At 26.9% G+C, this 27,984-nt stretch overlaps 2 protein-coding genes across 3 annotated transcripts in view; both read left to right on the plus strand.

The window, feature by feature from the left end:
* Positions 1-27,984, plus strand: part of LOC107064422 (dipeptidase 1) — a 363,750-nt gene that overhangs the window by 70,593 nt on the left and 265,173 nt on the right. The window lies entirely within an intron of this gene.
* Positions 10,427-12,414, plus strand: LOC149031979 (uncharacterized). Its single transcript, XM_089174129.1, has 2 exons — positions 10,427-11,825; positions 12,179-12,414. Exon 1 carries the CDS (start codon positions 11,514-11,516, stop codon positions 11,817-11,819), a length of 306 nt encoding a protein of 101 aa, XP_089030255.1. The 5' UTR covers positions 10,427-11,513; the 3' UTR covers positions 11,820-11,825; positions 12,179-12,414.

The raw sequence follows: 27,984 nt of genomic DNA on the forward strand, positions 1-27,984 counted from the left end.
AAGCTTTACTTATCTTTTTAAATAATTATAATAAATAGTTCTCTTACCTTAACACATTCTGATAATCAAATTTTCACAGTTGTTAACAAAAAATGTATTTCATTATAGGTTGAAAGTTTTCCAGAGTCTTCTTTTTTTCTAAAGCTTGAAGCTTGCGTATTTTATGCAATAAAAACTTATTATTTATATTATTTATATTATTAGTTATATTTATTTGTCAAATTATATCCTTTGAAAGATACTAATCTCATATGCGTATACGGTTACTTATTTTTAATACTATGTTGTTGTGTGGAATGCTTATTATTAGCGAAGTCAAAAATTGAAAAAAAATGTATGTAAATTTTAGTCTTCTTTTAAGTTTAAGACCATCTGCTATATTATTGTCTTTTAGGGATAGCGAATTAGAATGATTATAAAAATTTCTCATCCAATGAATATAATTCCATAATTGTATATTATCTTATGTTTTGCTTAAGATAAAAATCACATATGCAAATATAATAAGGGAGATTATTTTTCTATTCAATCTTAGACCATATGTCTCCTGTGTAGACATACCCAAGATCTGTCAAATAGTCGCATACTTTCGTTTCGCTTAGTTTTAAAGCATCTACAAAATAATCTATCGGCCACGAAGGATTTCTTTGTACCAAAAAACGTAAAAAACGTAAAATAGATTTCTTCGACTTCAATCTGTCAATTAATCTACGTTCGAAATGGTTTTGATTCCTTTCTAATCTCATAGTAAAATATAAAATTGTTTCTTGACATACCTCCTGATGTAGATAGTCAGATTGAACAAGAGTCATAATTTCATTAGGGCTTAAGTAATTTGCACGACCAGAATAAATTAAATGTACAATTTCTCTAAATCTAGACATGTTGAAAGAGAGTCGCTTAACAGATTATATAACTTTTAAATGACAACAAACTGTTTCGATTTTGTAATATTTCAAACTTAAATACTATAAAACTGTTAAACTTTGCTTTTATATCCTTCTCGTCGAATTTGGTTGCGATCTTATATGACTTTGAAATGTCAAAAAAAAGTTCTATCTAATCTAATAGTTATTTTGTTATAATTAAATGTGATAGGTTATTCTTAATACAGTTATATATGGAATTATATATAAATAAAAATAATGTTATCTCGGAAAACTAAGATTTTATTGAGAGTTGTCTGAAGTATTATAAAAGCTAGATCTGACAGTTTTAATTTTATTAGACAAAAGGTGTAGTTTTTAAAACAAATAAGACAAAATATTGATGTAAGATTTATTTTGAATGCGATTGATTATGAAATATGAACAATACATAATATTGAATAGCATTTACATTGATTTATTGTTTTATTATGTTTTAGAAACCTGATAAATGTTATTGGCAACATTTTTTTTTTAGGTTTAAAAAATAAACAAAATAAATTTAAGTACATCGTAATTAGTGCTGTAGATATCTTTTTAAAAAATTATAATCAGTAATTCTGTTACTTTAACATATTCAGATAATCAAATTGTCACAGTTGTTGATGAAAAATTTATTTCATTATAGGTTGAAAGTTTTTCAGAGTCTTGTTTTATTCCAAAGTTTGAAGCTTTCGTTCTTTTTGAAATAAAAACTTAATATCCAAGTTATGTTCATTTGTCAAATTATATCTTTTAAAAGATACTAATCTCATATGCGTATACGGTTTATTTTTAATACTATCTTGATGTGTGGGATGCTTATTATTAGCGAAGTCAAAAATTAAAACAGGAAGTATGTTAATTTTAGTCTTTTTTCAAGATTAGGATCATCTGCAATATTATTGTCCTTTAGGGATAGCAAATTAGAATGATTATAAAATTTCTCATTCAAAGAATTTAATTCCTTAATTGTATGTTATTTTATGTTTTTGTTAAGATACAAATCACACATTGGAATATAATAAAGGAGATTATTTTTCTATTCTTTCTTACACCATTTTTCTCCGTTGTAGACATAACCAAGTTCTCTCATATAGTCGCATACTTTCATTTCGCTTATTTTTAAAGCATCTGTAAAATAGTATATCGGCCACATTGGATTTTCTTCTACCAAAGCTTTTAGAAATTGTAACTTATTTCTTTTCGACCTTGGGTTCTCAAGTATTGTACGTTCTAAATGGCCTGAACTCGATCGTATTTTTCTAATAAAATATAAAACTGTGGCTGCACATACCTCGTTAACTTCATGGTTATAATATTCAAGGTCAGCAAAAATATTTTGAGGACTTTTTTCAAGTACACAGCCAAAATAAATTCTATGTACAATTTCTCTTAAATCAATCATATTGAAAGAGAGTTGCTTAACAGATTATATAACTTTTAAATGACAACGAAGTTTTCGATTTTACTTAAATACTTTATAACTTAATACTGTAATACTGTTTAACTTTGCTTTTTTATTCTTCCCGTCGTATTTGGTTTCGATCTTAGATGATTTTGAAGTGTCAGAAATTAAATTAAGTTCTAGTAAACCTAATAATTATTTTGTTAGGATTAAATATGATATGGTATTCTTAATACAGTCATATACAGAATTATGTATAGATTGGGTTTAAAACTAAGTAATTGCCGACTTCAGTTATAGATGTCTCTCACTCCCATTTTTATGTAGGGATCCTGTAGGAGGGATGCGCCATTCATATTCAGCTCATGTGCCATTTTCTGAAAATTTTGGGGGACCGCTTGAATTTATAATAATTTTTTCGTGTAACCTATTCTATTTTAATATAAATTTTTAATTATCATTAAATATAGGTAATTTTTTTCTGTATTTGATGCAATTCATTATTTCATAATTATTTCAATGTTTGAATCATTCGCGCGCAAAATCGAGTTCCGGTGCCCCAACAATGTACATAGTGCATCCCTCCTATAGGATCCCTACATAAAAATAGAGATCCTATAGGAGGGATGCTGCGTGTACATTGCGGGGGGACAGGAACTCGTGTAGTCACTTGATTGCGCACGAATGATTCAAACATTTTAAATAGTATAAAAGTAATATATAGAAATAGTGAATAGTGTAGGGGGTAGAGTGGTGAATTGGTTTAAAAAAATTATGAATAATGAATTGCATCAAATACAGAAAAAAAGGAACTATATTTAATGATAATTAAAAATTTATATTAAAATAGAATAGGTTACACAATACGTTATTATAAATTAAATAAGAAAGACTTAATTAAGTTTAATTTGATAAAAGGCATTACAGTATTTTGAAATTTCAAATCAATTTGTAGGAATTTATACAATTTTGATAAATATAATTATCTACTATATATATATATATATATATGTATATATATGTATATATATTAATAATAATAATAATAATAATAATAATAATAATAATAATAATAATAATAAGACAAATATATAAAACAATTAAAAAATAGATTATTTTTAACATATTTTTATTTCTTAATGTGGTACATGGTCATAGTTTTACTCGAACTGAGATTTGTTTGCTGAAAATTTTGTATATTTTCGATTATACCTACGCGATGGTATAAGGTATTTACGGTCTTCCGTAGTTCTTGTTAAACTTTTGCAGTAATTAAGAATACACTGTCGAACCATGATTATTCATCACAAACAATAAGTCTGTAAACAAACGATAAGTTATAGGTTAGGTTTGTACATTTATACTTGTAATTATAAAATGAGTAAATTAAACTTACACTTATAGAAAACTACTAAAACAAAAAAAAAACAACTAAATATAAGTATCACAATAAAAACCATAAGTATTCCAAACTTAAACTAATCACATCCGTTATTTATACATACTAAAGATAAACATGACTGCGCTTTGCATCGGAAGCTGTCCCCCCAAATTTTCAGCTAATAGCAACCCCAGCAATATGTATGACGCGTCCCTCCTAAAGGGTCTCTATTTTTATGATATCCGTAAGTGCTTCTTCTTCTTCTTCACGGAGGATAGATTCCAAGTGTCCGAACGAATGAACGTTGAAAGAATGGTATCTATTTAGGGGACAAGATATTTTGCCGGTAGGGCGCGCTGCTGTTAACAGAGTACTCGTTTAAATACTTACTTGTTGCTGTTGACAGCTCTGAATACAAATATTTTAAGAAACGTGGAATTAATATTATTTAAAAACTACACAAATGTAATATTCAATCATTTGTTAACATAAAATTTTTAATATTATTTTGAGACTACTCACTTTTGGCGATTTGAATAAAGCCACTTTTCCTACATTCTCACTTGCCTTTCGGCCACTAAGGCAACCATAAACGGTGCAACACTTTCCCATTTTTTAATAAAAATAATTCTAAAAAAAAAATTAATATTTTATATTTAATTTAATTTATTTTTACATTTACGAGCCAGGTTAATCAGTCCGTATTTAGTGTAATAATAATAATAGTATCGGTACGTTCTGAATACTTGCGCTGCCAGTGGCAAAAAAGAGAACTATGATCTAGGTCAAGAATTAAGTACCACAAATAATGTGAAAAATCCTATATCGTTCGGACACCTGGTATCTATCCTCCGTGTTCTTCTTATATATGTCAGCTGTCCTAACCTAACCATGTTCATTGCGTAGATATTTTTATACCAATATTAAAAAAAAATCTTTTATTTCATAGAGCAAATCGGCAATAAATTAGTTACCAATCCAATAAATATAATGTTATCTCGGTAAACTAAGATTTTATCGAAAGTGGTCTGAAGTATTATAATAGCTAGATCTGACAGTTTTTATTTTATTAGATAAAAGGTGTAATTTTTAAAATAAATCAGACAAAATTTTGATGTTAGATTTATTTTGAATGCAATTGATTATGAAATTTGAACAATACATAATATTGAATAGCAGTTACATTGATTTATTGTTTTTTTATGTTTTAGAAATCTGATAAATGTTATTGTCAATATTTTTGTTTTAAGTTTAAAAAATAAACAAAATAAATTGTAATAGAGTATATTTAAAGCTTTACTATTTTTTTTGAATAATTATAAATAATAATTCTTTTTCCTTAACATATTAAGAGAATCAAATGTATACAGTTTTTAACGAAAAATGTATTTCACTATTGGTTGAAAGTTTTCCAGAGTCTTCTTTTTTTCTAAAGCTTTGAGCTTGCGTTTGTTATGCAATAAAAACTTATTATGTATATTATTTATATTATTAGTTATATCCATTTGTCAATTTATATCCTTTAAAAGATACTAATCTGATATGCGTATACGGTTAGGTATTTTTAATACTATGTTGTTGTGTGGGATGCTTATTATTAGCAAAGTCAAAAATTGAAAAAAATGTATGTAAATTTTAGTCTTCTTTTCAAGTTTAAGTCCATCTGTTATATTATTGTCTTTTAGGGATAGCGAATTAGAATGATTATAAAAATTTCTCATCCAAAGAATATAATTCCATAATTGTATGTTATCTTATGTTTGTGTTTAAGATACAAATCACACATGGGAATATAATAAGGGAGATTATTTTTCTATTCATTCTTAGACCATATTTCTCCTGTGTAGACATACCCAAGATCTGTCAAATAATCGCGTACTTTCGTTTCGCTTAGTTTTAAAGCATCTACAAAATAATCTATCGGCCACGAGGAATTTTTTTCTACCAAAGCAATTAAAAATTGTAAAATAAATTTCCTCGACTTTAGGCTGTCAACCAATCCACGTTCGAAACGGTTTTGATTCCTTTCGAATCTCATAATAAAATATAAAATTGTTTCTTGACATACCTCCTTATGTCTATAGTCAGATTGAACAAGAGTCATAATTTCTTTATGGCTTAAGTAATTTGCACGAGCAGAATAAATTATATGTACAATTTCTCTTAATCTAGACATGTTGAAAGAGAGTTGCTTAACAGATTATATAACTTTTAAATGACAACAAACTATTTCGATTTGGTAATATTTCAAACTTAAATACTATAAAACTGTTAAACTTTGCTTTTATATCCTTCCCCTCAAATTTGGTTGCGATCTTATATGACTTTGAAATGTCAAAAAAAAAGTTCTACTAATCTAATAGTTATTTTGTTATGATTAAATGTGATAGGTTATTCTTAATACAGTTATATATGGAATTATATATAAATAAATATAATGTTATCTCGGAAAACTAAGATTTTATTGAGAGTTGTCTGAAGTATTATAAAAGCTAGATCAGACAGTTTCAATTTTATTAGACAAAAGGTGTAATTTTTAAAATAAATAAGACAAAGTATTGATGTAAGATTTATTTTGAATGCAATTGATTATGAAATTTGAATAATACATAATATTGAATAGCATTTACATTGATTTATTGTTTTTTTATGTTTTAGAAACCTGATAAATGTTATTGGCAACATTTTTTTTTTAGGTTTAAAAAATAAACAAAATAAATTTAAGTACATCGTAATTAGTGCTGTAGATATCTTTTTAAAAAATTATAATCAGTAATTCTGTTACTTTAACATATTCAGATAATCAAATTGTCACAGTTGTTGATGAAAAATTTACTTCATTATAGGTTGAAAGTTTTTCAGAGTCCTGTTTTATTCCAAAGTTTGAAGCTTTCGTTCTTTTTGAAATAAAAACTTAATATCCAAGTTATGTTCATTTGTCAAATTATATCTTTTAAAAGATACTAATCTCATATGCGTATACGGTTTATTTTTAATACTATCTTGATGTGTGGGATGCTGATTATTAGCGAAGTCAAAAATTAAAACGGGAAGTATGTTAATTTTAGTCTTTTTTCAAGTTTAGGATCATCTGCAATATTATTGTCCTTTAGGGATAGCAAATTAGAATGATTATAAAATTTCTCATCCAAAGAATATAATTCCATAATTGTATGTTATCTTATGTTTGTGTTTAAGATACAAATCACACATGGGAATATAATAAAGGAGATTATTTTTCTATTCTTTCTTACACCATTTTTCTCCGTTGTAGACATAACCAAGTTCTCTCATATAGTCGCATACTTTCATTTCGCTTAATTTTAAAGCATCTACAAAATAGTGTATCGACCACGTTGGATATTCTTCTAACAAAGCTTTTAGAAATTGTAACTTATTTCTTTTCGACCCCGGGTTCTCAGGTACTGTATGTTTTACATGGTCTGTTATCGATTCGAATCGTATTTTTCTAATAAAATATAAAATTGTGGCTGCACATACCTCCTTAAATTCATAGTTCCATGCAATGTCACGAAAAATTTTGTTCGGCTTTTTTTGAAGTCCATAACCAAAATAAATTCTATGTACAATTTCTCTTAAATCAATCATATTGAAAGAGAGTTGCTTAACAGATTATATAACTTTTAAATGACAACGAAGTTTTCGATTTTACTTAAATACTTTATAACTTAATACTGTAATACTGTTTAACTTTGCTTTTTTATTCTTCCCGTCGTATTTGGTTTCGATCTTAGATGATTTTGAAGTGTCAGAAATTAAATTAAGTTCTAGTAAACCTAATAATTATTTTGTTAGGATTAAATATGATATGGTATTCTTAATACAGTCATATACAGAATTATGTATAGATTGGGTTTAAAACTAAGTAATTGCCGACTTCAGTTATAGATGTCTCTCACTCCCATTTTTATGTAGGGATCCTGTAGGAGGGATGCGCCATTCATATTCAGCTCATGTGCCATTTTCTGAAAATTTTGGGGGACCGCTTGAATTTATAATAATTTTTTCGTGTAACCTATTCTATTTTAATATAAATTTTTAATTATCATTAAATATAGGTAATTTTTTTTCTGTATTTGATGCAATTCATTATTTCATAATTATTTCAATGTTTGAATCATTCGCGCGCAAAATCGAGTTCCGGTGCCCCAACAATGTACATAGTGCATCCCTCCTATAGGATCCCTACATAAAAATAGAGATCCTATAGGAGGGATGCTGCGTGTACATTGCGGGGGGACAGGAACTCGTGTAGTCACTTGATTGCGCACGAATGATTCAAACATTTTAAATAGTATAAAAGTAATATATAGAAATAGTGAATAGTGTAGGGGGTAGAGTGGTGAATTGGTTTAAAAAAATTATGAATAATGAATTGCATCAAATACAGAAAAAAAGGAACTATATTTAATGATAATTAAAAATTTATATTAAAATAGAATAGGTTACACAATACGTTATTATAAATTAAATAAGAAAGACTTAATTAAGTTTAATTTGATAAAAGGCATTACAGTATTTTGAAATTTCAAATCAATTTGTAGGAATTTATACAATTTTGATAAATATAATTATCTACTATATATATATATATATATATATATGTATATATATGTATATATATTAATAATAATAATAATAATAATAATAATAATAATAATAATAATAATAATAAGACAAATATATAAAACAATTAAAAAATAGATTATTTTTAACATATTTTTATTTCTTAATGTGGTACATGGTCATAGTTTTACTCGAACTGAGATTTGTTTGCTGAAAATTTTGTATATTTTCGATTATACCTACGCGATGGTATAAGGTATTTACGGTCTTCCGTAGTTCTTGTTAAACTTTTGCAGTAATTAAGAATACACTGTCGAACCATGATTATTCATCACAAACAATAAGTCTGTAAACAAACGATAAGTTATAGGTTAGGTTTGTACATTTATACTTGTAATTATAAAATGAGTAAATTAAACTTACACTTATAGAAAACTACTAAAACAAAAAAAAAACAACTAAATATAAGTATCACAATAAAAACTATATGTATTCCAAACTTAAACTAATCACATCCGTTATTTATACATACTAAAGATAAACATGACTGCGCTTTGCATCGGAAGCTGTCCCCCCAAATTTTCAGCTAATAGCAACCCCAGCAATATGTATGACGCGTCCCTCCTAAAGGGTCTCTATTTTTATGATATCCGTAAGTGCTTCTTCTTCTTCTTCACGGAGGATAGATTCCAAGTGTCCGAACGAATGAACGTTGAAAGAATGGTATCTATTTAGGGGACAAGATATTTTGCCGGTAGGGCGCGCTGCTGTTAACAGAGTACTCGTTTAAATACTTACTTGTTGCTGTTGACAGCTCTGAATACAAATATTTTAAGAAACGTGGAATTAATATTATTTAAAAACTACACAAATGTAATATTCAATCATTTGTTAACATAAAATTTTTAATATTATTTTGAGACTACTCACTTTTGGCGATTTGAATAAAGCCACTTTTCCTACATTCTCACTTGCCTTTCGGCCACTAAGGCAACCATAAACGGCTTAACACTTTCCCATTTTTTAATAAAAATAATTCTAAAAAGAAATTAATATTTTATATTTAATTTAATTTATTTTTACATTTACGAGCCAGGTTAATCAGTCCGTATTTAGTGTAATAATAATAATAGTATCGGTACGTTCTGAATACTTGCGCTGCCAGTGGCAAAAAAGAGAACTATGATCTAGGTCAAGAATTAAGTACCACAAATAATGTGAAAAATCCTCTATCGTTCGGACACCCGGTATCTATCCTCCGTGTTCTTCTTATATATGTCAACTGTCCTTACCTAGCTTTACATGTTCATTGCGTAGATATTTTTATATCAATATTAAAAAAAAATCTTTTATTTCATAGAGCAAATCGGCAATAAATTAGTTGCCAACCCATTAAATATGTTATCTCGGAAAACTAACATTTTATTGAGAGTTGTCTGAAGTATTATAAAAGCTAGATCTGACAGTTTTAATTTTATTAGACAAAAGGTGTAGTTTTTAAAACAAATAAGACAAAATATTGATGTAAGATTTATTTTGAATGCGATTGATTATGAAATTTGAACAATACATAATATTGAATAGCAGTTACATTGATTTATTATTTTTTTATATTTTAGAAACCTGATAAATGCTATTAGCAACATTTTTTTTAGGTTTAAAAAATAAACAAAATAAATTTAAGTACATCATATTTAGTGCTTTAGATATCTTTTTAAATAATTATAATCAGTAATTCTTTTACCCGAACATATTCAGATAATCAAATTGTTACAGTTGTTAAGGAAAAATGTACTTCATTATAGGTTGAAAGTTTTTCAGAGTCTTGTTTTATTCCAAAGTTTGAAGCTTTCGTTCTTTTTGAAATAAAAACTTAATATCCAAGTTATATTCATTTGTCAAATTATATCTTTTAAAATATATTAATCTCGTAGGGGTATATGCTTAGTCATTTTTTTTACTATGTTTGTGTGTGGGATGCTCATTATTAGCGAAGTTAAAAATTAAAAAAGAAAGTATGTTAATTTTAGTCTTTTTTTTTAGTTTAGGGTCATCTGCAATATTATTGTCCTTTGAAGATAACAAATTAAATTTAAATAATAATATCTCATCCAAAGAATATAATTCCTTAATTGTATGTTATTTTATGTTTTGTTTAAGATACAAATCACACATTGGAATATAATAAGGGAGATTATTTTTCTATTCATTCCTAGAACATATTTCTCCTGTGTAGAAATACTCCATATCGTTCAAATAATCGCGTACTTTCGTTTCGCTTAGTTTTAAAGCATCTACAAAATAATCTATCGGCCACGAGGGATTTTTTGTTACCAAAAAATTTAAAAAATGTAAGATAAATTTCTTATACTTCAGGCTGTCAACCAATGCACGATTGAAACGGTTTTGATTCCCTTTTAATTTCATAGTACAATATAAAATTGTGTCTTCACATACCTCCTTATGTAGATAGTCAGATTGAACAAGAGTCACAATTTCTTTATGGCTTAAGTAATTTGCACGAGCAGAATAAATTATATGTACAATTTCTCTTAATCTAGACATGTTGAAAGAGAGTTGCTTAAGGGGACCTTCTACTCTGCAGTTTTAAAAAAATTTTTTTTTTTTTTTTTTACATTTTTCGATTGTATATATATGTAGAAATATTGTGTTAAAATTTCAAAAAGATCCGATGTCTCTAACTACATTTTTTTGCTGCCTGAACGTTACTATCTCCGACCGCTCTCCTGAGCGTTCGGCGCGCACCGTTCTTATATCGGCTACGGAGACTCCAAGACTTTTAAAATGCTGCTTTATTATCATCCATACGGTAAAGATTTCATTGTTAAAAAGTTGAAGTGTACTTTGCATGTGGCAAAACGTATTTTTAAGCGCGTTAATAAGGCAAGAAAAGCTCTCATACAAAAGAAGAAAATTTAAAAGAAAAACGCTTAACCGCCAAAAAAAAATAAGAACCGTAGCAAAAACAGTAGTGAAGAGAAAAACGACTGTTGTGAAAAAAGTTCCTGAAGTAAAAACTAAAAATTTACAATCAAATTGATGAAAGAACTCTCAGAGATCTACGGTTTAGCAGTCAGAAGAAATTTGAATTCTTCATAGGATATGCGTAACGAGATTTGGGCAGGATACTACCACAAAATTTCGACTGATGCCAAGCTGAAGCATTCTAAGTGTTCCATCGACTGGTGAAAGTACCTCAAATCTAAGGCACATGGCACCTAAACACATGTTTAACGGCAAAAAAGTTGTTGAAATTGCGTGCAAAGTTTCGGCATGTATCTTCAACGAAGGATTCCGAACAGTTATGAAGATAAAGGAAACGATGGGCATGAAAATTGGGCCAGGAGCGATCGACTTTGCTAAAAGACGCGACGACCGACGTATCGAATCTGCGAACCGTCGAAGCTCTGAGTGCTCAAAAGATGCCAGATCAAAGTGGAAGAAGGCAAGACTGGAAGAAATTGAAGAATATGAACAAGAAGAAGGTCTATTGTACGGTCCAGGCATCGCAGATTAAGTTTAGGTAAGAATTTTTAACGATTTTGAGTAGAAAAAAACTTTAAACGCGTTTATCTCGAAACTATGTTTTGAAATACTAGCTCCATCGTATCTCACGAACCAGTAAACCGATTCTTATAAAATTTAATCCACGTATTCTACACATGAGCTGTAACAAAGTGACGGAGAGTTTTTTCTTATATTTTAATTTTTACTATTTATTTTTTAGTCAAAAACAATGAAAAAAAAGGTCAAATTTACGTTTTTTTTGTAATTTGTCCACCATTTTTTTATTTATTGATAAAATTTTTATATAAAACTGTCACTATGTAGCTGAAGTCATACAGAATATAAAACCATTTTACTTTTATGTTTCAGGTAAGCCATTCTCAAGTTCTGATGGAGCTACCAAAGCACTATAGTTTTGGGGTGTTTTCTTATACTACTGTTTTTGCAATAAAAAATTAATTAAAATGAAAAAATAAAAATTCATTTATATAGTTTAAGACTCAATTTAACAAACCCAACAACTTTTATATCGATATCTTTTATAGTTTTCTTGGAAAAAATTCGCGAAAATAGCCTTTTTTTTAGGTGCTCAGAGTAGAAGGTCCCCTTAACAGATTATATAACTTTTAAATGACAACGAACTGTTTCGATTTTGTAATATTTCAAACTTAAATACTGTTAGACTGTTAAACTTTGCCTTTATATCCTTCCCGTCATATTTGGTTGCGATCTTATATGACTTTGAAATGTCAAAAAAAAAGTTCTATCTAATCTAATAGTTATTTTGTTATGATTAAATGTGAAAGGTTATTCTTTATACAGTCATATATTGAATCATATACATAAATATAATGTTATCTCGGAAAACTAATAATCTATCGATAATTGTTGTATAATATGAAACTTCCATCGATGTGTTTTAGTACTACAGTACAGGAGGTTATTCATATAAGAAAAGAACGAATTTTAATATGACTTTTATTTTGAGGAAAATCCATTTCGAAATTTTGACAAATCAAAGTATTTAATTACCGGTTTTCTAAACTACTATGCTTAGGCTAACTACTATTGATAGGTGTTGATAATAATATCCTTTTTCAATTGAAATTTATTTTATCTTATTTTTTACGAATAGGTTATTTTTATTATAAAATAACTGTTTTTTTGCAAACAATATTAATATTTTTAGAATGACTTAAAATTAGTTCTTTTATAGTTTTTTGCGTATTTATCTTAGTAAAATTATTTATTTGTTTAGAGTATCCCCAGTGAACACAATTACGTCAAAATGATTTTGCGCGATGTCATGATTTACGTAAGATATAAGTCAGATATGAGGCACATGTAACTCATTATTTCACACTTATTGACGTAAGACTTTTACTTAATAAATATGACGTTAAGCTGACATGACGAAACAAAAGAACAAAAAAGCAACGATGTCACACATATATGTCTAGTTGTAACCGAATTTCTTATTAGTAAATGACGTAAAATTTTTTTTTCTCTCCGGGATTTGAACTCGGGAACATACGATTACTCGATGGACATTACTACTTGATGGTGATTTGCCTCACTGAGCCATGCGAACTTGTGCTGATTTCCATTATATTACTAATCCATATATAATCCATAAATATTATTAATTATAATTAATAAATAATATTAAATAATAAAATATAACATAAATTAATAATATAAATTATAATTAACACGTTCCGTGCCACGTGTACCAACGGTGGTACAATAACCATTAGACATATTTATTTAATGCACTGAAAATATATACTTATAAGGTGACTTACCGTCACCGTTTTTTTAAATATATATATATATATATATATATATATATATATATTAGGGCGGGTCAAAAAAATTAATTTTTTTTTTTCAAGTGCCACGGAAAAATGGGTTGCTAGACACCCTGAAACAATTCTTACCAAATCTGAGCTCTTAATTTTAATAGGAAGATCCTCCGCATCGCAGTTTTTTATTTTTTTTTCAGTCCAATAGATTAAAATTCATACCTCATTATTTATTGATTGTACAGAAAAATGTTCTAGACGAATTTTGTAGGAAATTTAATGCTCTACAAAGAAGGTATTTTATACTTTTTCCGTAAACCTCACCATTCGAATGATATTGAAGATTTAAGTTTTATTATTTTAAGACAAATTTCATTTTTGTTTATGAATTTTATAACTCGACAATAAATGACTATTATAAGATGCGCAATACAAATTTTTGTAGGAAATTAACTGCTCTATAAAAATGGTGTCTTATGTTTTGGCGATTAAATTAAGCGTTCAAAAAATATTCATCATCAAACTTTCATACGTACTGATTTTTGTCTCTGAATATATATATGGGGCATTCGACGTTAAATCGGTCACTTTTGACCCCGACCCCTTTCGATTTGGCTGAAAGTGTTTTATCCTATGCTACCCTATAAAAAACAATTTTCAGAATTATTTTAAATTTTTTTACCAAGCCCAAAAAAAATTTTTAATTTTTGAAAAAAAAATGGCTCTTTTCTTTGAAATGGCTATAACTTCTTTAAAATTCAACCTATTGGAACGTTTTTTTTAAATATTTGTTTTTAAATGTACTTTTCAGAAAAAAATACAAAAAAATTTCAAAATTATAAAATCGTATTTTTTTCTCAAAATTTTGAGAAAAAACAAAAACAATTTTCTCAAAAAATTCGTATTTTTTGAGAAAAACCGTTATTTTCTCGAAGTTCGTCATTTTTCATTTATTTTTATTTTCTAGAAAAAAACTTTGTCTAAATCTGCGATTATCTCCGCAAGTCCCAGAGTAAGCTGAGTTAGTTTCCTATTTTTTTTATTTAATTGAAAAAAAAAATTTTAATTCATTTTTTTTAAAATTAAATTAATGCAATTAAACAATTTTACAATATTATATACTTAATTTATAGTCTCAAAATACAAAGTTTAAAAAAAAAAAAATTCAACCTTTCGTTTTTTGCTGTAAGAATATGATGCAATTATTACGTCATTTTTATGTCAGAACATATGACTTAATATTGAGGTCATAAATAAAGTCACTTTTCACTTCAAAAATTTGAAGATGACTTTATAACATACGTATGACATCATTTTAAGGTCTTGTGTTCACTGGGTTCCGTCACGAGTACGAAAAAATTTGAAGATTACTTTATGACGTACGTATGACATCATATAAAGGTCTTGTGTTCACTGGGTCTATTCTCTTCTGCAATTTTAAAGAAAATATGGTTTATTTGAAAATAGTGAAAATAAAAATTAATATAATTTTTTTATATATACAGCACTATTTTTGTATGTTTTAAATTTACAATGAATAATTTTTGTTACTTAATTAAACCAAAAATTATTTTTAAATATCGTTGCTGATTATTCGTAAAAAATTCCTCGCTGTTGGTTATTATTCTAGAGCTTGAAAGCTTGTGTTACGTTTTAATGAAAATTAAAAATGTAGTTACATTCTTATCGTAAATTACATTCTTTAAGGTAACTGGAATATATATATATATATATATACGTTTAATATGTATATTTTCTATATATGTACTGACTACATATATATGTATATACAGTATATATGTATATATATACAAATACGTACATTTAGTAATTTCAGGATTCAAATTTTTCCATAGGAAATAAAAGTAGAAACTTTTTTTGTACACATTTAGCGTTTGTCTAATTTGTTTTTCATTCGAGGAATCTTTCACTTTGTATCATTAATGAAACAAAAAATTAAAAAGAAAAGTTTCGTTCGATTTTTTCATAAAAGTTTAAAAATATGTGCAAAATCATGATACCGATTGTCATATCGAGATTATAATTTTTCTTAATTGAAATAAGATATTATTTTCAGTAATTAATCTCTTCCAAAAAAAAATGTTATCTCTTGTTTTGCCTAATTTACATATCACACATTGAAATATGATTAAGAAGATATTTTTGTTTCTTTATTAATAGTTCTTTGTTCATACTCTACTTTTAAATACATAACTAATTATTTTTCTCATTAAGTAGCCTATTCTACTTGCGTCTTATTTTAAAGTATCTATAGAATAATCTGTCGTCCATAATAGATTTTTTTATACTAAAGTTTTACAAAATTCTATAGTATTATGCTCACGCAGATTTTTAGAAAATACATTTTCGAAACTACATCAATTAATTCTCAATTTTCTATAGCAATATTCCACTGTCGCCATACAAACATCAGAATACAAAAAAATGTTCAGAAACCGCTGTAGTAGTTTTTTCAATTTTTTTTTTTTACGGAGTATGCAACAACTATGTATTATTGACACAATATTTAAAAAAAAAAAAAAAAAACTCATTTTTAATGGTGTACGTCAGAATACATATAACTATTCAATGATAAAAAATCGAGATATTTAAATAATAAATCTATTGACTGTATGAATATTTAACTTTGCTTTTATATCATTCTCGTTGTATTTTGTAGGCATCTTATTATTAATATTATTATTAATAATAATTTTTTGAAATATAAACTTAATAATATAATCTTGTAAAACTGTAAGATTCTATTGTAAGTAGTTAAATGTTATCGTAAAAAAAGACCATATTTTTTTTATATATTACATTTTGAAAAAATTTGATTTCGAAGTTTGAACTGTTCGAAATATTAAATTGTCGTTACTTAGATCTGCAGTCTATATTCAACCTATTACTGATAAACATTAATATCAATATTCAGTTTTTTAGTTAAAAATTGTATAATTGAATTTTATTTAAAGATACGTTGTTTCCTTTCTTAAGAAAAATGATATTTTTTGTAAAATTTGATATTTCCAAAAAAAGTAAACTATTTTTACATTTTTTTGCACATATATTATAATATATTTATATATTGATATATTTTACAATATATTATAATAAATATATAAATATATAATTTATTAAATTAATATATAAATATATTATTCATTTTGTTTCAAGATGAACAATCTTACAAAATGTTTTCTTAAAAAAGAATGAACAAATTTTCTTTAAAATCGTCCTTAGAGCCTTGTTTTTCTTTTTAAAAATTTATAATCAATTACTATTTTATCCAAGTATACGAATTACCAGTTCTTTACGGTCATTTTTGAAAAAAAGATTTTAATTATTCATCAAATATTTTCTCAGACTTGGGTTACAGCTTAACAAAACCTAATAATGGAATTATGTTCATATGGTGAATTATGCTTTTGAAAGATACTGATGCATGTTAGCATATGAAGTTATTTTTAATATTAACATTTTTCTAAAAGAAATGAAAGTCTAAATATTCTTCATGTATATGCAAATATCCCATTTGTTTTTCGTTCGAAGAATCTTTTAATTTTATATCATTAATGAAGCCGACAATTGTACAAAAAAAACCTTAAATTCTATTCTTTTCAAGTTTGATTATTTTTTAAGAGGTTAGAATCATCTGCAATATTATGATGCTGGCTGTTATCCTAAAATCAGAATTGATTTTAATTAAAATAATACTGTTTTATTCCCAGCAATTAATCTCTTCAAAAAATATTGTCTCTTTTTTGCTGAAGTTACATATCACACATTGAAAGATGTTTTAGGATGAGTTCTGTTCTCAACTAAAACCTTATTCATACCTCCTCGTTGTAAATGTTTTCAAGATATGTTAAATACTGAGGTACTTTTCATTCTTTTTATTTTATAGCATACATATATTTACGAATCGTTCAGAAGGGATTTTTTCTAATGATATCTTTTGAAGTTTTTAAAGTATTTTACCAACTGACTTTATTATAAAACATATATATCTTTGAAATGAGATTCGTAGGTTTTTAATTGGTGAAACGTTCTAAAAGAGGCTGAAATCATTTCTTACAATGTTGACTAGCTTGTTGAGATTAACAAATCTTTTAAATTCAATTATGAAACATTTAATAATAATAATTAATTTTTTAAAGAAGTGTTCCTTCTCGTTTTTCGTCGAAATTCGTAGAGATAATCGATTGATATTAGAAATGCTGTTGTTACGATAGTACAATTATACCCTCAAAAGTACAATTTAGGTTGAGCAACTTTATTCTACTTTTTTTAGAGAAAATGATGATTAATGGGAAGACAATTTTTAAAATCATACTTGTATGATGCATTTATTGAAATTTTAATTTGAGAACTTTCAAATACTATTCGTCTAGCACTTTAGCTTTGCGAATTGAAGATTCATGCGATTAGAATATCAATCGTTTGCTATGTGAGGATTCGATAATTACCTACCATCTGTTAATAATCCTCAAATCAGGCCAAACATACTAATACATTATCATTTTACATGCATATGTGCTCGCCCGAAATTTATTATTACACCATTATGACTAGCTTCTGTTATCGGATTTTGTAGACTTGACAGAAAATCGATGTCCAACTAACGAGTGAGTTTCTCGGCCACAGGAACGAAGATCGGACTGACTGATCCATCGACGAAACGTTCACTACCTCTTGACAGTTTACCTTCAAAGTTTACACGTGATATTAAGAAAATTTGACATGATTCTTCCATGACCCTCTCTGAATAGTGCTACCTACTTGTGATTTTGGAGAATAAGATGTTAGTTTCGATTGTGTTAATTACTTCGTTAATTTTGTTTTTTCCTACATTTTTTTATTTTTTGTTTTTCAATATTAATTTGATCTGTAAAATGTACTTCAAATTGGTAAAGTAAAAATTATTATGTTGATCAACATTTATAATACAATTTAATATATTAATTATTATTACTACTGTTTGATTAAAATATATAATAGGTATTTGGGAATGATAATAGGAAGTTAAATTGTGGTATGAACCTTAGTACAAATAAGAATGTTAGCATGATTTATAGTAGAGGTGTGCAGGAACCGGAAATTACGGGTACCCGAGTTTCGGGTCAGGTCGGGTTACGATCGGGACGGGTCGAGTTAGAATCCCGAAAGTTTGTCGACACATAAACATATTCGAATATATATATATATATTTCAAAACCCGATTTTTCATTCGGGATCCGATTCTATATTCAGAACGTATGTTTTCCGTCTAATCTTGCATTTAAATTTATAACTTATGATTTTGCAGTATAATCAGATGACAAAATTTATTTGCGAAAAATCTTGAATAAACAATATCAGATCTCAAGAAAACAAAATCAAGCGTCTCAAGTTGCAAATATTGTGTATCCGTTCTCAAGAAAACAAAATCAGATGTTTCAAGTAGCAAATATCGTATATAGTTCTCAAGAAAATAAAATCAGGTGTCTCAAGTGGCCAATATTGTACTCGAATATATTTATTTATCGACAAATGGTTAAAAGATAAAAATCAAATTTTCTGCAAGAATAAAATATTGATATAATTATTTGTAGCTCAGTCTGATTAAATAAAAAAGAAAAAAAGAGAAATTATAAATTTCTAAAATGTTACACCTCCCTCCTTCGAGATAAACTCGATTTCTGTCCTTTCAGCCCTGCATGGGAACTTCAATCTTTCCCTAGACGAAAAGACGTATAAACGGCATTTTTCCTGCAGAACATAACCTAACTTGACCCCTCCTCCTTTTAGAAGACGACTCAAAATAATTAAGCTCAATTTCAACACAATGTAACACAAAATTAAATATTAGAAATTATATTCAATTAAATGGAATTAAAAATTGAATATAAATATTGAAATATCAAACTTAGCCAAAATATGACGTTGTCGTATAAATAAAGGTTTAGTTATGTTTCAAATGTTTCGCGCACTCATCGAAATCTATGGCCAACAGATGGCGCTGGACTTATCGATATTTTTTTAAATTAATTAATTATTTTATAAATAAATTAATGTAATAAGAACCTAACTGTATGCGAATGCAACGTTGTGTCAAAATTATAAAATAATATAAAGTACTTTTGAAGATTTGCGATTAGGCACAAACGAAATCTACATTTGTATATATAGATTATTGATGTAGTGAACATTTGATATGATGAGTGAAACATTAATATGACTTTGTTACAAATAGGAAAGTATGATTTTTAGTATTTGTAGGAACATAACTAAATTAGTACGAATACTCTGATTAGCCAATTTTCTTCTTGTTAGTAAAAGCTTCATTTATGTGAGAAATTCCTTTCTTTCACTCTCTCTCTTTCTCTTTCTCTTTCTCTTTCTCTTTCTCTTTCTCTCTCTCTCTCTCTTTCTCTTTCTCTCTCTCTCTCTCTCTCTTACACATTTCTCTCACTCACTCATTCATTCACTCTTGTTAGCGGGAATGCCGACGGCCTGCCAAACTACATTTCAGTGAGACGGATTCCAAAATGCATTCGACGAGCTTGGTAGTTGGGTGATAGAGGGAGAAATTGTGTGAGTGAGAGAGAAATTGTGTGTGTATGTGTGTGAGAAAGAGAGAAAATCATGAGAGAACTCGATAGAGAGAGACAGAGAGAGAGAGAGAGAGAGAGAAAGAAAAAGAGAGAAGGGAGAAGGGACATTGTTCTCAGGGTGAGTCGATTCACCAGGGCGTTTCGGATGAAGTCGACCGATCAAGCGGACTTTTTCCGGAGGCTAAAGTGGAACATGAAATGGAAACTCCCTAAATTCCTTCGGCAAAAGTTTTAACGCCACGCTTCACCGCTGCAAGTGGAATGAAAAGAGGTGGAGTAGGGGTGGGTGTGGGGTTACGGAGAGGAAAGGGATGGCAAAAAAACGAACTATAATATATCTTTTTATAGTGTTTCATGGTAAAGGTAATAGATCTTGCATTTCACAGTTACCAAAATCCAAAGATGCGTAAAAGGGTCTTATCGCTTTTGTATGTCTGTTGTGTCTAGTTTTTATGAAAAAAAGAAACTTTTCCTAAATTCTTTCTTCGTTTACTTTTCTTTATTGTTTAATGTGTACTTTTTAATATTGTTTTTCTTCTTTCCTTTGTTTATAATTAAGTTTGAGATTGAAATGTTATTCGAAAGTCTTTTATACTGCATTTACGTAACAAAGTTTATTCCTTTGTTCACATTTCTTTTTTTGTTTTTATTGTTGATATTTGTTTTATTTATATTTTTCTTCTATAAAAAAACAAACATTAAGAATTTCTTAGTTCTTTACAAAATTGTATTGAAGTAAAGAGGAGGAAAACAGTATTTTTTAATTTTTTATTAATAAACGTTTTTTTTTTTAAAGTGAATAATTTGATAAGAATATATTTTTTAAATTTGTCTAAGAAAAGTATTGTTAAAAGAATCCAATAATGTGACTTACAAACAAATTAATACAAATAATAAACTTTATTCGTTCGAACAGTAACATGATCTTTGAATCATATATTCAATGTTCATCACTTATGGTTTAGGAAAATTAATTATTTTATATGTATTATATTTTTAATTAAAAATAATTAATAATGAAAATGAATTGTAAAAAGATTCAATTATTTGTAATTTTAGTAGTTACTGAATAATTAAAAAATATCAGAAAATCTACAACATATATAATAATTAAAAAAAAATTACTTTGTAACAAATATAATTATTACAATATTCAAACTTTTAAATCTTTTATTACATTAATAATGCACAGTATTTAGAATTAAAGTTTAAATTACTCTCAACTAATTAATTTTGTTTTTATTCTATATCATTTAATTCTATTCATTACAATTATTCAACAATTATTTTATTATTTTTAATTATTCGTATTTTAATTAACGCACGAATATTTATATAAAATTATATTTAACATATAGACTTTAATTTATAACAAAGAAATCGAATTTTATTTAAGTTACGTTTATTTTTATCAACTATGTGTGTATAATTATTCTTTTAAGTGAAATAAATAATTATGATCATCAAAATCCTATAATTACTCTTATTTACATTAAAACTAATTTTTGTTTGCTTTCATCAAAATACAAGCAATCTGAGATTAACAAAATGATACTGAGTCGCATTGTTATATTTTATTTACGAGTGTCAATAAATTTTTGTCAATTTGAACTCGTGTAACAATAACCGTTATCATTTCTGACAAATTCTTTGACGATGTAATATATGTGAGAAAAAAAAAAGGTTAAACCAACCTACATATATCCTTTTGATTCTCATATATGGATCCAGTCCGTTACATCCTGTAGGACAATACAGAAAAATCCATTGTTACATCCGTCGACGCTGTAATAAAAGACGATGAATTTTTTCTGTACCACATGACAGTACAAAAATGAAATCTATGGATTGTTATTACTATATTCATGAACATTATAATGGAAGTCTATGAATTTTTTTATACTTCATCATACAAAAGAATAATGAAAAATCAAGAACTCTGTTTTTGGATACTCGAATAATTGCATATTCACATACACACGCTCACACACATACTTGTATATGTATAATTATATCTTAAATTAAATATGAAACGTAATTTATTTTTTTTAACGAGTTCAATGCTTCATCAGTTTTATCTTAATCGATGTATTTATTTAATATTTTATACAATATTTTTTGTAAATATAAAAGATAAGAAAATTAATTAAATTATACTTTTTAAATTAAATTTTAAACTTAAAAAATCAACTTTCAGTATTTCAAAATGTAATAACATTCTTATAATAATAAGAACCTTACAAATTTCTTAAATTAAATTTGCACACTGTAGACATACTTTTACGTGTTGGTAATATTCTAAATATAAGAAACTCATTATAATTATACTTGAAAATACACCTTTTTATAAAATTGTTGGGTCGAAATTAATTTTCTAATTACTTTACTTTTTAAAATTTTTCTACTTTGTAACGTGTTCACACTTCGATGATTCTTATGTTTTAATAGAAACTATTATGTTTCTATTATCAAATATTCATAAAATTGATGACTATAAATCGACAAATGTGCCCATAATTATGAAAATGGTCTAATGGTAATTATATATCTCTTGGTTTGAGATATGTAAAGATTACATTTGAACACTAAATGAATTTTAAATAATATTGAATTAACATTATCTAACGGTTCATTTTTGACAATATCGTGAAAATTATATTGAATTTGCTTAGTTTAAAATAATGTGGTGGGAGATAATTGATGAACTCATTTCTTTTTAAATTTTGACTTAGTTAGACCATTTTTATAATTATTAACACATTTGATATTTTATTTAATTTATAACGTTGCAGTTATATTTGTAGAAAATAATCGTTATTTTTTCTTTATAAATTATTTGTGCTCACATAATTATGAAAATGGTGTAAAATATCTGTTTTTTTTCGAGATATTTAAAGAATTATATTTAAACACTAAATGAATTTTATATAATATTGAAGTAATAAACATTATCGAATGGTTCATTTTTGATAATATCATGAAAATTATATTAAATTTACTTAGTTTAAAATAATGTAGTTTAAAATAGCTGATAAATTCATTTTTTTTTAAATTTGACTTACAATTAGATCAATTTCATAATAATGGGCACAAATCTGTATTATTATATTTGTCTCTTTTTAATATACTTTTTTTCTCTATTTCTAATATTATTTTTTCAACGTAGACGCATTCTGACAAAGAAAAGCATGCTTTGAACAAGGTGGTACAAAGTTATGCATCGTGCGTTACCTCAACGATAGAAAATATAAGAAGTTATGTAAAAGAAAGAGAAAAAGTTATTACATTAATGAGAAAGAAAGAGAGAGAGAGAGAAATAAAGAAAGAATGAAAGAGAGAAAGAAAGAAAGAAGGTTAAGAAAAGAAAGAGAAAAAGTTTGAACTCGCTCGACAAAATGGCCCACAGAGTTTCTCGTTTTGCCTTTAAAACATGGCCAAGAGAAGCACGCTCTTCAATATTTCTTCTTGAAGTTAGTCGAAGAAACTTAGGGATTTGCGTCTGTTTAACGCGTGAAGAAACATCAGACTTACATTTCTCTCTCTCTCTTTCTCTCTCTCTTTCTGTTTCTCTTCTTCTTTGTCCTCTTCCTCTATTTCACTCAGTGATTCCTTGTCAAGGTCTTACAATTAGAGAAAACGAAATTGAAGCTGATGTTGAACAGAAACAATATTGACTGTTTCGACTAACTTGTTAATTTAAGTTAAATTTAAATATCTGTTTTACGAACTAAGAAGAGAGAGAGAACTTATTTATCCGAAAACAAGAAACTTTTACTATTTTTAATAATTTTCTGATATTTATTAATAATATTTAATCGGTAAACTGCTGCTACTTCTTTGAAAAGTGTGTATTTAAAATTGTTTTGTCAAAATGAATCGATCAATTCACGAAGGATTATTTTTGGAATATGTTTTTGATATATTATTTGGAAAATATTTCGTGATTAAATATGCAGCATTTGATCGAATTTGTTCTATTTTGTATAATATATATATCACTAAAATTTTAATAATAATAGTAAATAGTAAGTATCTTTTTCCTCGTGAATAATATACTCGTAATAACAAGAAATATTTTCATTTTTCAATCACGAGTATTTTCGTCAATTACTGGTAAACGTTTAATAGTAGTTATGGTATAATATGATGAATGATTTGAATAGGCTAAATAAAAAAGTAATAAAAAAAGATTAATAATAGAAAAATAACAAAGTTTATTAAAAAAAATTTTTTATTACGATTGATATTTCTTTTTATGTCGGTTTGCGGTTTTCATGGACACATTCGAATCGATATATGTATGTATATTTCAATTCATATCAACATACATTTCTAACACATACTATATCATGAAATCCACAAAGTTTTCGTAATCCTTTTTTCATATTTCAAAATATTCATCGATATTCTGATAAGTTTTTCACCTAGGTGAAACATAGAAAATATATATTTTCGTTTTCTTTCAGAACACGTTTCCTTAACCGGAAAAATAAAGCCGTTTCCATTTCCCTACAAGCCTGAGTTAGTTCTTTTACCCGTCTGATAATTAAAACGGAAAATTGAACGCACTCTTCCAACGTGAATTATTCCATTAATTCAAATGGTGGTTCGCGTCGTTGCAGTGACACCCGCTTTTGACATAAAACAAGATTAATTCCGTACCATTCCACGTGACGACTGCTTTCAAATAATTATACTCAGTTTAAATATTCATTTCGATTTTATCTTGAAAGAATTAAGTACTCAAATTTCATCGTCTTTATTTGCTCTGTACGAACATGTATTATATATATTTCTTGTTTATTTTATTTATTTATTTATTATATTCTTCATTCAATTAATAAACATTTAAAAATACATTTAATAGATTCGTTAACAGGATAAATAATTTCGTTAATTGTTCGTACATACGGGTACGTCGTAAACATATGTCTGCATTCACACACACACACACACACACACACACACACATACTATTTATGTATTTCTATATATTGTATTTGTCGGTGATCATAATTATGATCAATCTTTTTTGAACGCTGATAAATGGAAAAAAATATTTTAGAAAAGTATCGAGTTTATGTCGCATATACGTGGGCATTTTCTGTTGTTATGTAAATGTATTCATGTATGCGCTAGTGTGTGTAATGAAGAAGAGTGATGCATATAACATATACATGTACATAAATGTATATATGAGCATCGTATATTAGAAGAAATATATTTAACACGAATAATCGTTGAAATATTATTAATTACAGCTTTGTTAAAAAATAGAATATAAAAAATGGTATGTAATGTAAATACGAAGATAAATGAGGTATAAAAATGTGTAATATGTGATAAAGGAACACGTCTGAACATACATCACCGGAAGCTGGGATGAATGAAGATGGAAAAGGAAAGGGGAGAGTGAGAATAGGGAAAGCAAATCGAAAGAACGGTCTCTCGATTTTTTAATGTTTTGTTTAAATACATGCATGTATATGTATATATGCTAGTATATTTATACTAGAATGCTCCGGCCACGCGTTGCTGTGGCTTTGTTATAAAACATTGATTCAATATAACTTTAAACTATTTATTGCAGTCAAATTAATATTTGTTAATAATTTCTGGGAATTCAAATTAGGCATAAAACAAAAACATTTTTAATATATTTAATATATATAATATATAATATATAAATAAAAACACAAAAAATAATACCATAATTACAATGGAATACATAAAATAATAATACACAAAAAAATATAAAAGGTGAGATTAGTTATGCCACATGTAAATCTGAAAAAAACCTGAAATAATTAAATTGTTATACAGCGCTATCTATTGAACAATTGCAGTATCTAAAAACTTAGATAACCTTTAAATAATATATCCTTAAATTAGCAATAAACAATAAAAATAATCGCGATAAAAACTATCCTATGTACTAAATTGAAAAAAACACACAAAATAAAAAATATGTCATTAAGATCAGCTAAGTAGTTTCGAAGTTTATTGGAAACTTACAATGTGACACTGAATTTTTATATATAAAGATATGTCATCCCTCAGCCGGTGTCTATATTCAATTATGTTGTCGATTTTATTTTATTAAGAAACTCGTCGTCGAACTTGTAAACACATTGATCTTCGTGTACGTTCGGTGTCGGTCGAGTTTATTACTGCATAGCTGTTTTCTTATTTATTGTTTGTTTTATTCGAGCACCGAGACATATAACAACGATATTATAAGAGTGTAAAATTTATTTCTCGTATACGCTATGTGTTTTGTTGCTATGCAAATATATGCATATTTTTAAGAATGTGTTCACTACTGGTGAGTTATGTACACGTACACCAATGTATATATGTCAGCGTTAAATTGTATTATTAATTTAAATCGTTGAAACATCATGTTTTACTTGAAATAATTAAGTGTTTTTGAGAGAAAACATAGAAAAAGAATTTTATTCTAAACTGAAACTAGTAACTTTTAGGAAATAACGAGAAGGTCATATTATACATGAATTAACACGAGCCGAATAATTAAAAGTATGAGATTGAAATTTTATCCGTCTTTAAAGTTTGCTTTTCTTTCTACAAGAATGCTTTTAGTTATCCGTTCTTATCTCTTCTTGTACTTTAGAAACCAACGTTCTGTTAATCGTGCTGTTCTATTGGATCTAATCTACGGATCAAATTTCCATTTTATACCTTAATTACTCGCCTCTTGTAAATTCATGTATTACAAAGCTGAAATATGTAATTCTGTATTCTTTCATATTTTAATTACTCGTTATTGTTATTTCGTGGTTTTAATGACGATTTCTTAATTTAACAGATTTCGCACTTTAACTGTAACATAATTACTTGCCTTTTGTAAATTTATATATTAATTATTTGAAGTATGTAATTTTGACTTTTTACTTACTGTAACTGGTCAGTTTAATTATTTCCCGAATTAATGGATTTCATAAATTAACGCTTATATATATAATTTAATTTTGCATGTAATTAGAATACTCCTTCACATAATTGGAAATAGATAGCAAAGGATCATATTTAAATTTAAACCGTTCATCTGTGCGCTTAATCAGTTAACTGTGGCGCTCCGTTTTGAAAGTGTGCACCGCTGTGTGTCGCACAAATCGACCGATGACGAGTATATTCGTCAAGTACAAAGTAAGTTTCGCTGTGGTGTACCATACATACTTGTGGTGGTGTACCATACTTTTTTCACGATTTTTCAAGTATTTGCGATATTCTTAGAAAAAATATCTTAAACAAAAGTTGATCTGTTTTTGATTGACTATACGCTGCAATAAATAAAAGTTAAAAAAATTTTTTTTAATGTTTTTTAAGGCTTCCTTTATTTTTTTTCAATGACACCCTATATTTTTGATCTTACAGTATTATAAGCTGTATTAATACGAATTTAACGAATTGGTACTATTAAAAAAACAGGAATTTAAATTTTTTACTTTATATGTATTATTCTTGCATTTTTCGTTAATTGTGTAATATATGTTACATGAATAAAAAAATTGTAGTAATAAAAGTGGCAATTTTATAAAATAAACCTATATTTTTGATGCAATATTTTTTCATGTGTTTTGACGAACTGAACTTAATAAATTTATCTATTTCCGAATATACCTGTTTATAGAAGGTTCTACCATTCGATACCTACACTAATGTTTATTGATATCTATGAATTCTAGTGAGACTATTAAAATTACCAGATTGAGAGATATAAACAAATTCGTTATGCGAACTAATACGTTGT

Source organism: Polistes dominula, unplaced genomic scaffold (genome assembly GCF_049000335.1).
Source record: "Polistes dominula isolate Pdom_NZ unplaced genomic scaffold, Pdom_raw_medaka contig_482, whole genome shotgun sequence".
Classification (NCBI taxonomy): Eukaryota; Metazoa; Arthropoda; class Insecta; order Hymenoptera; family Vespidae; genus Polistes; species Polistes dominula.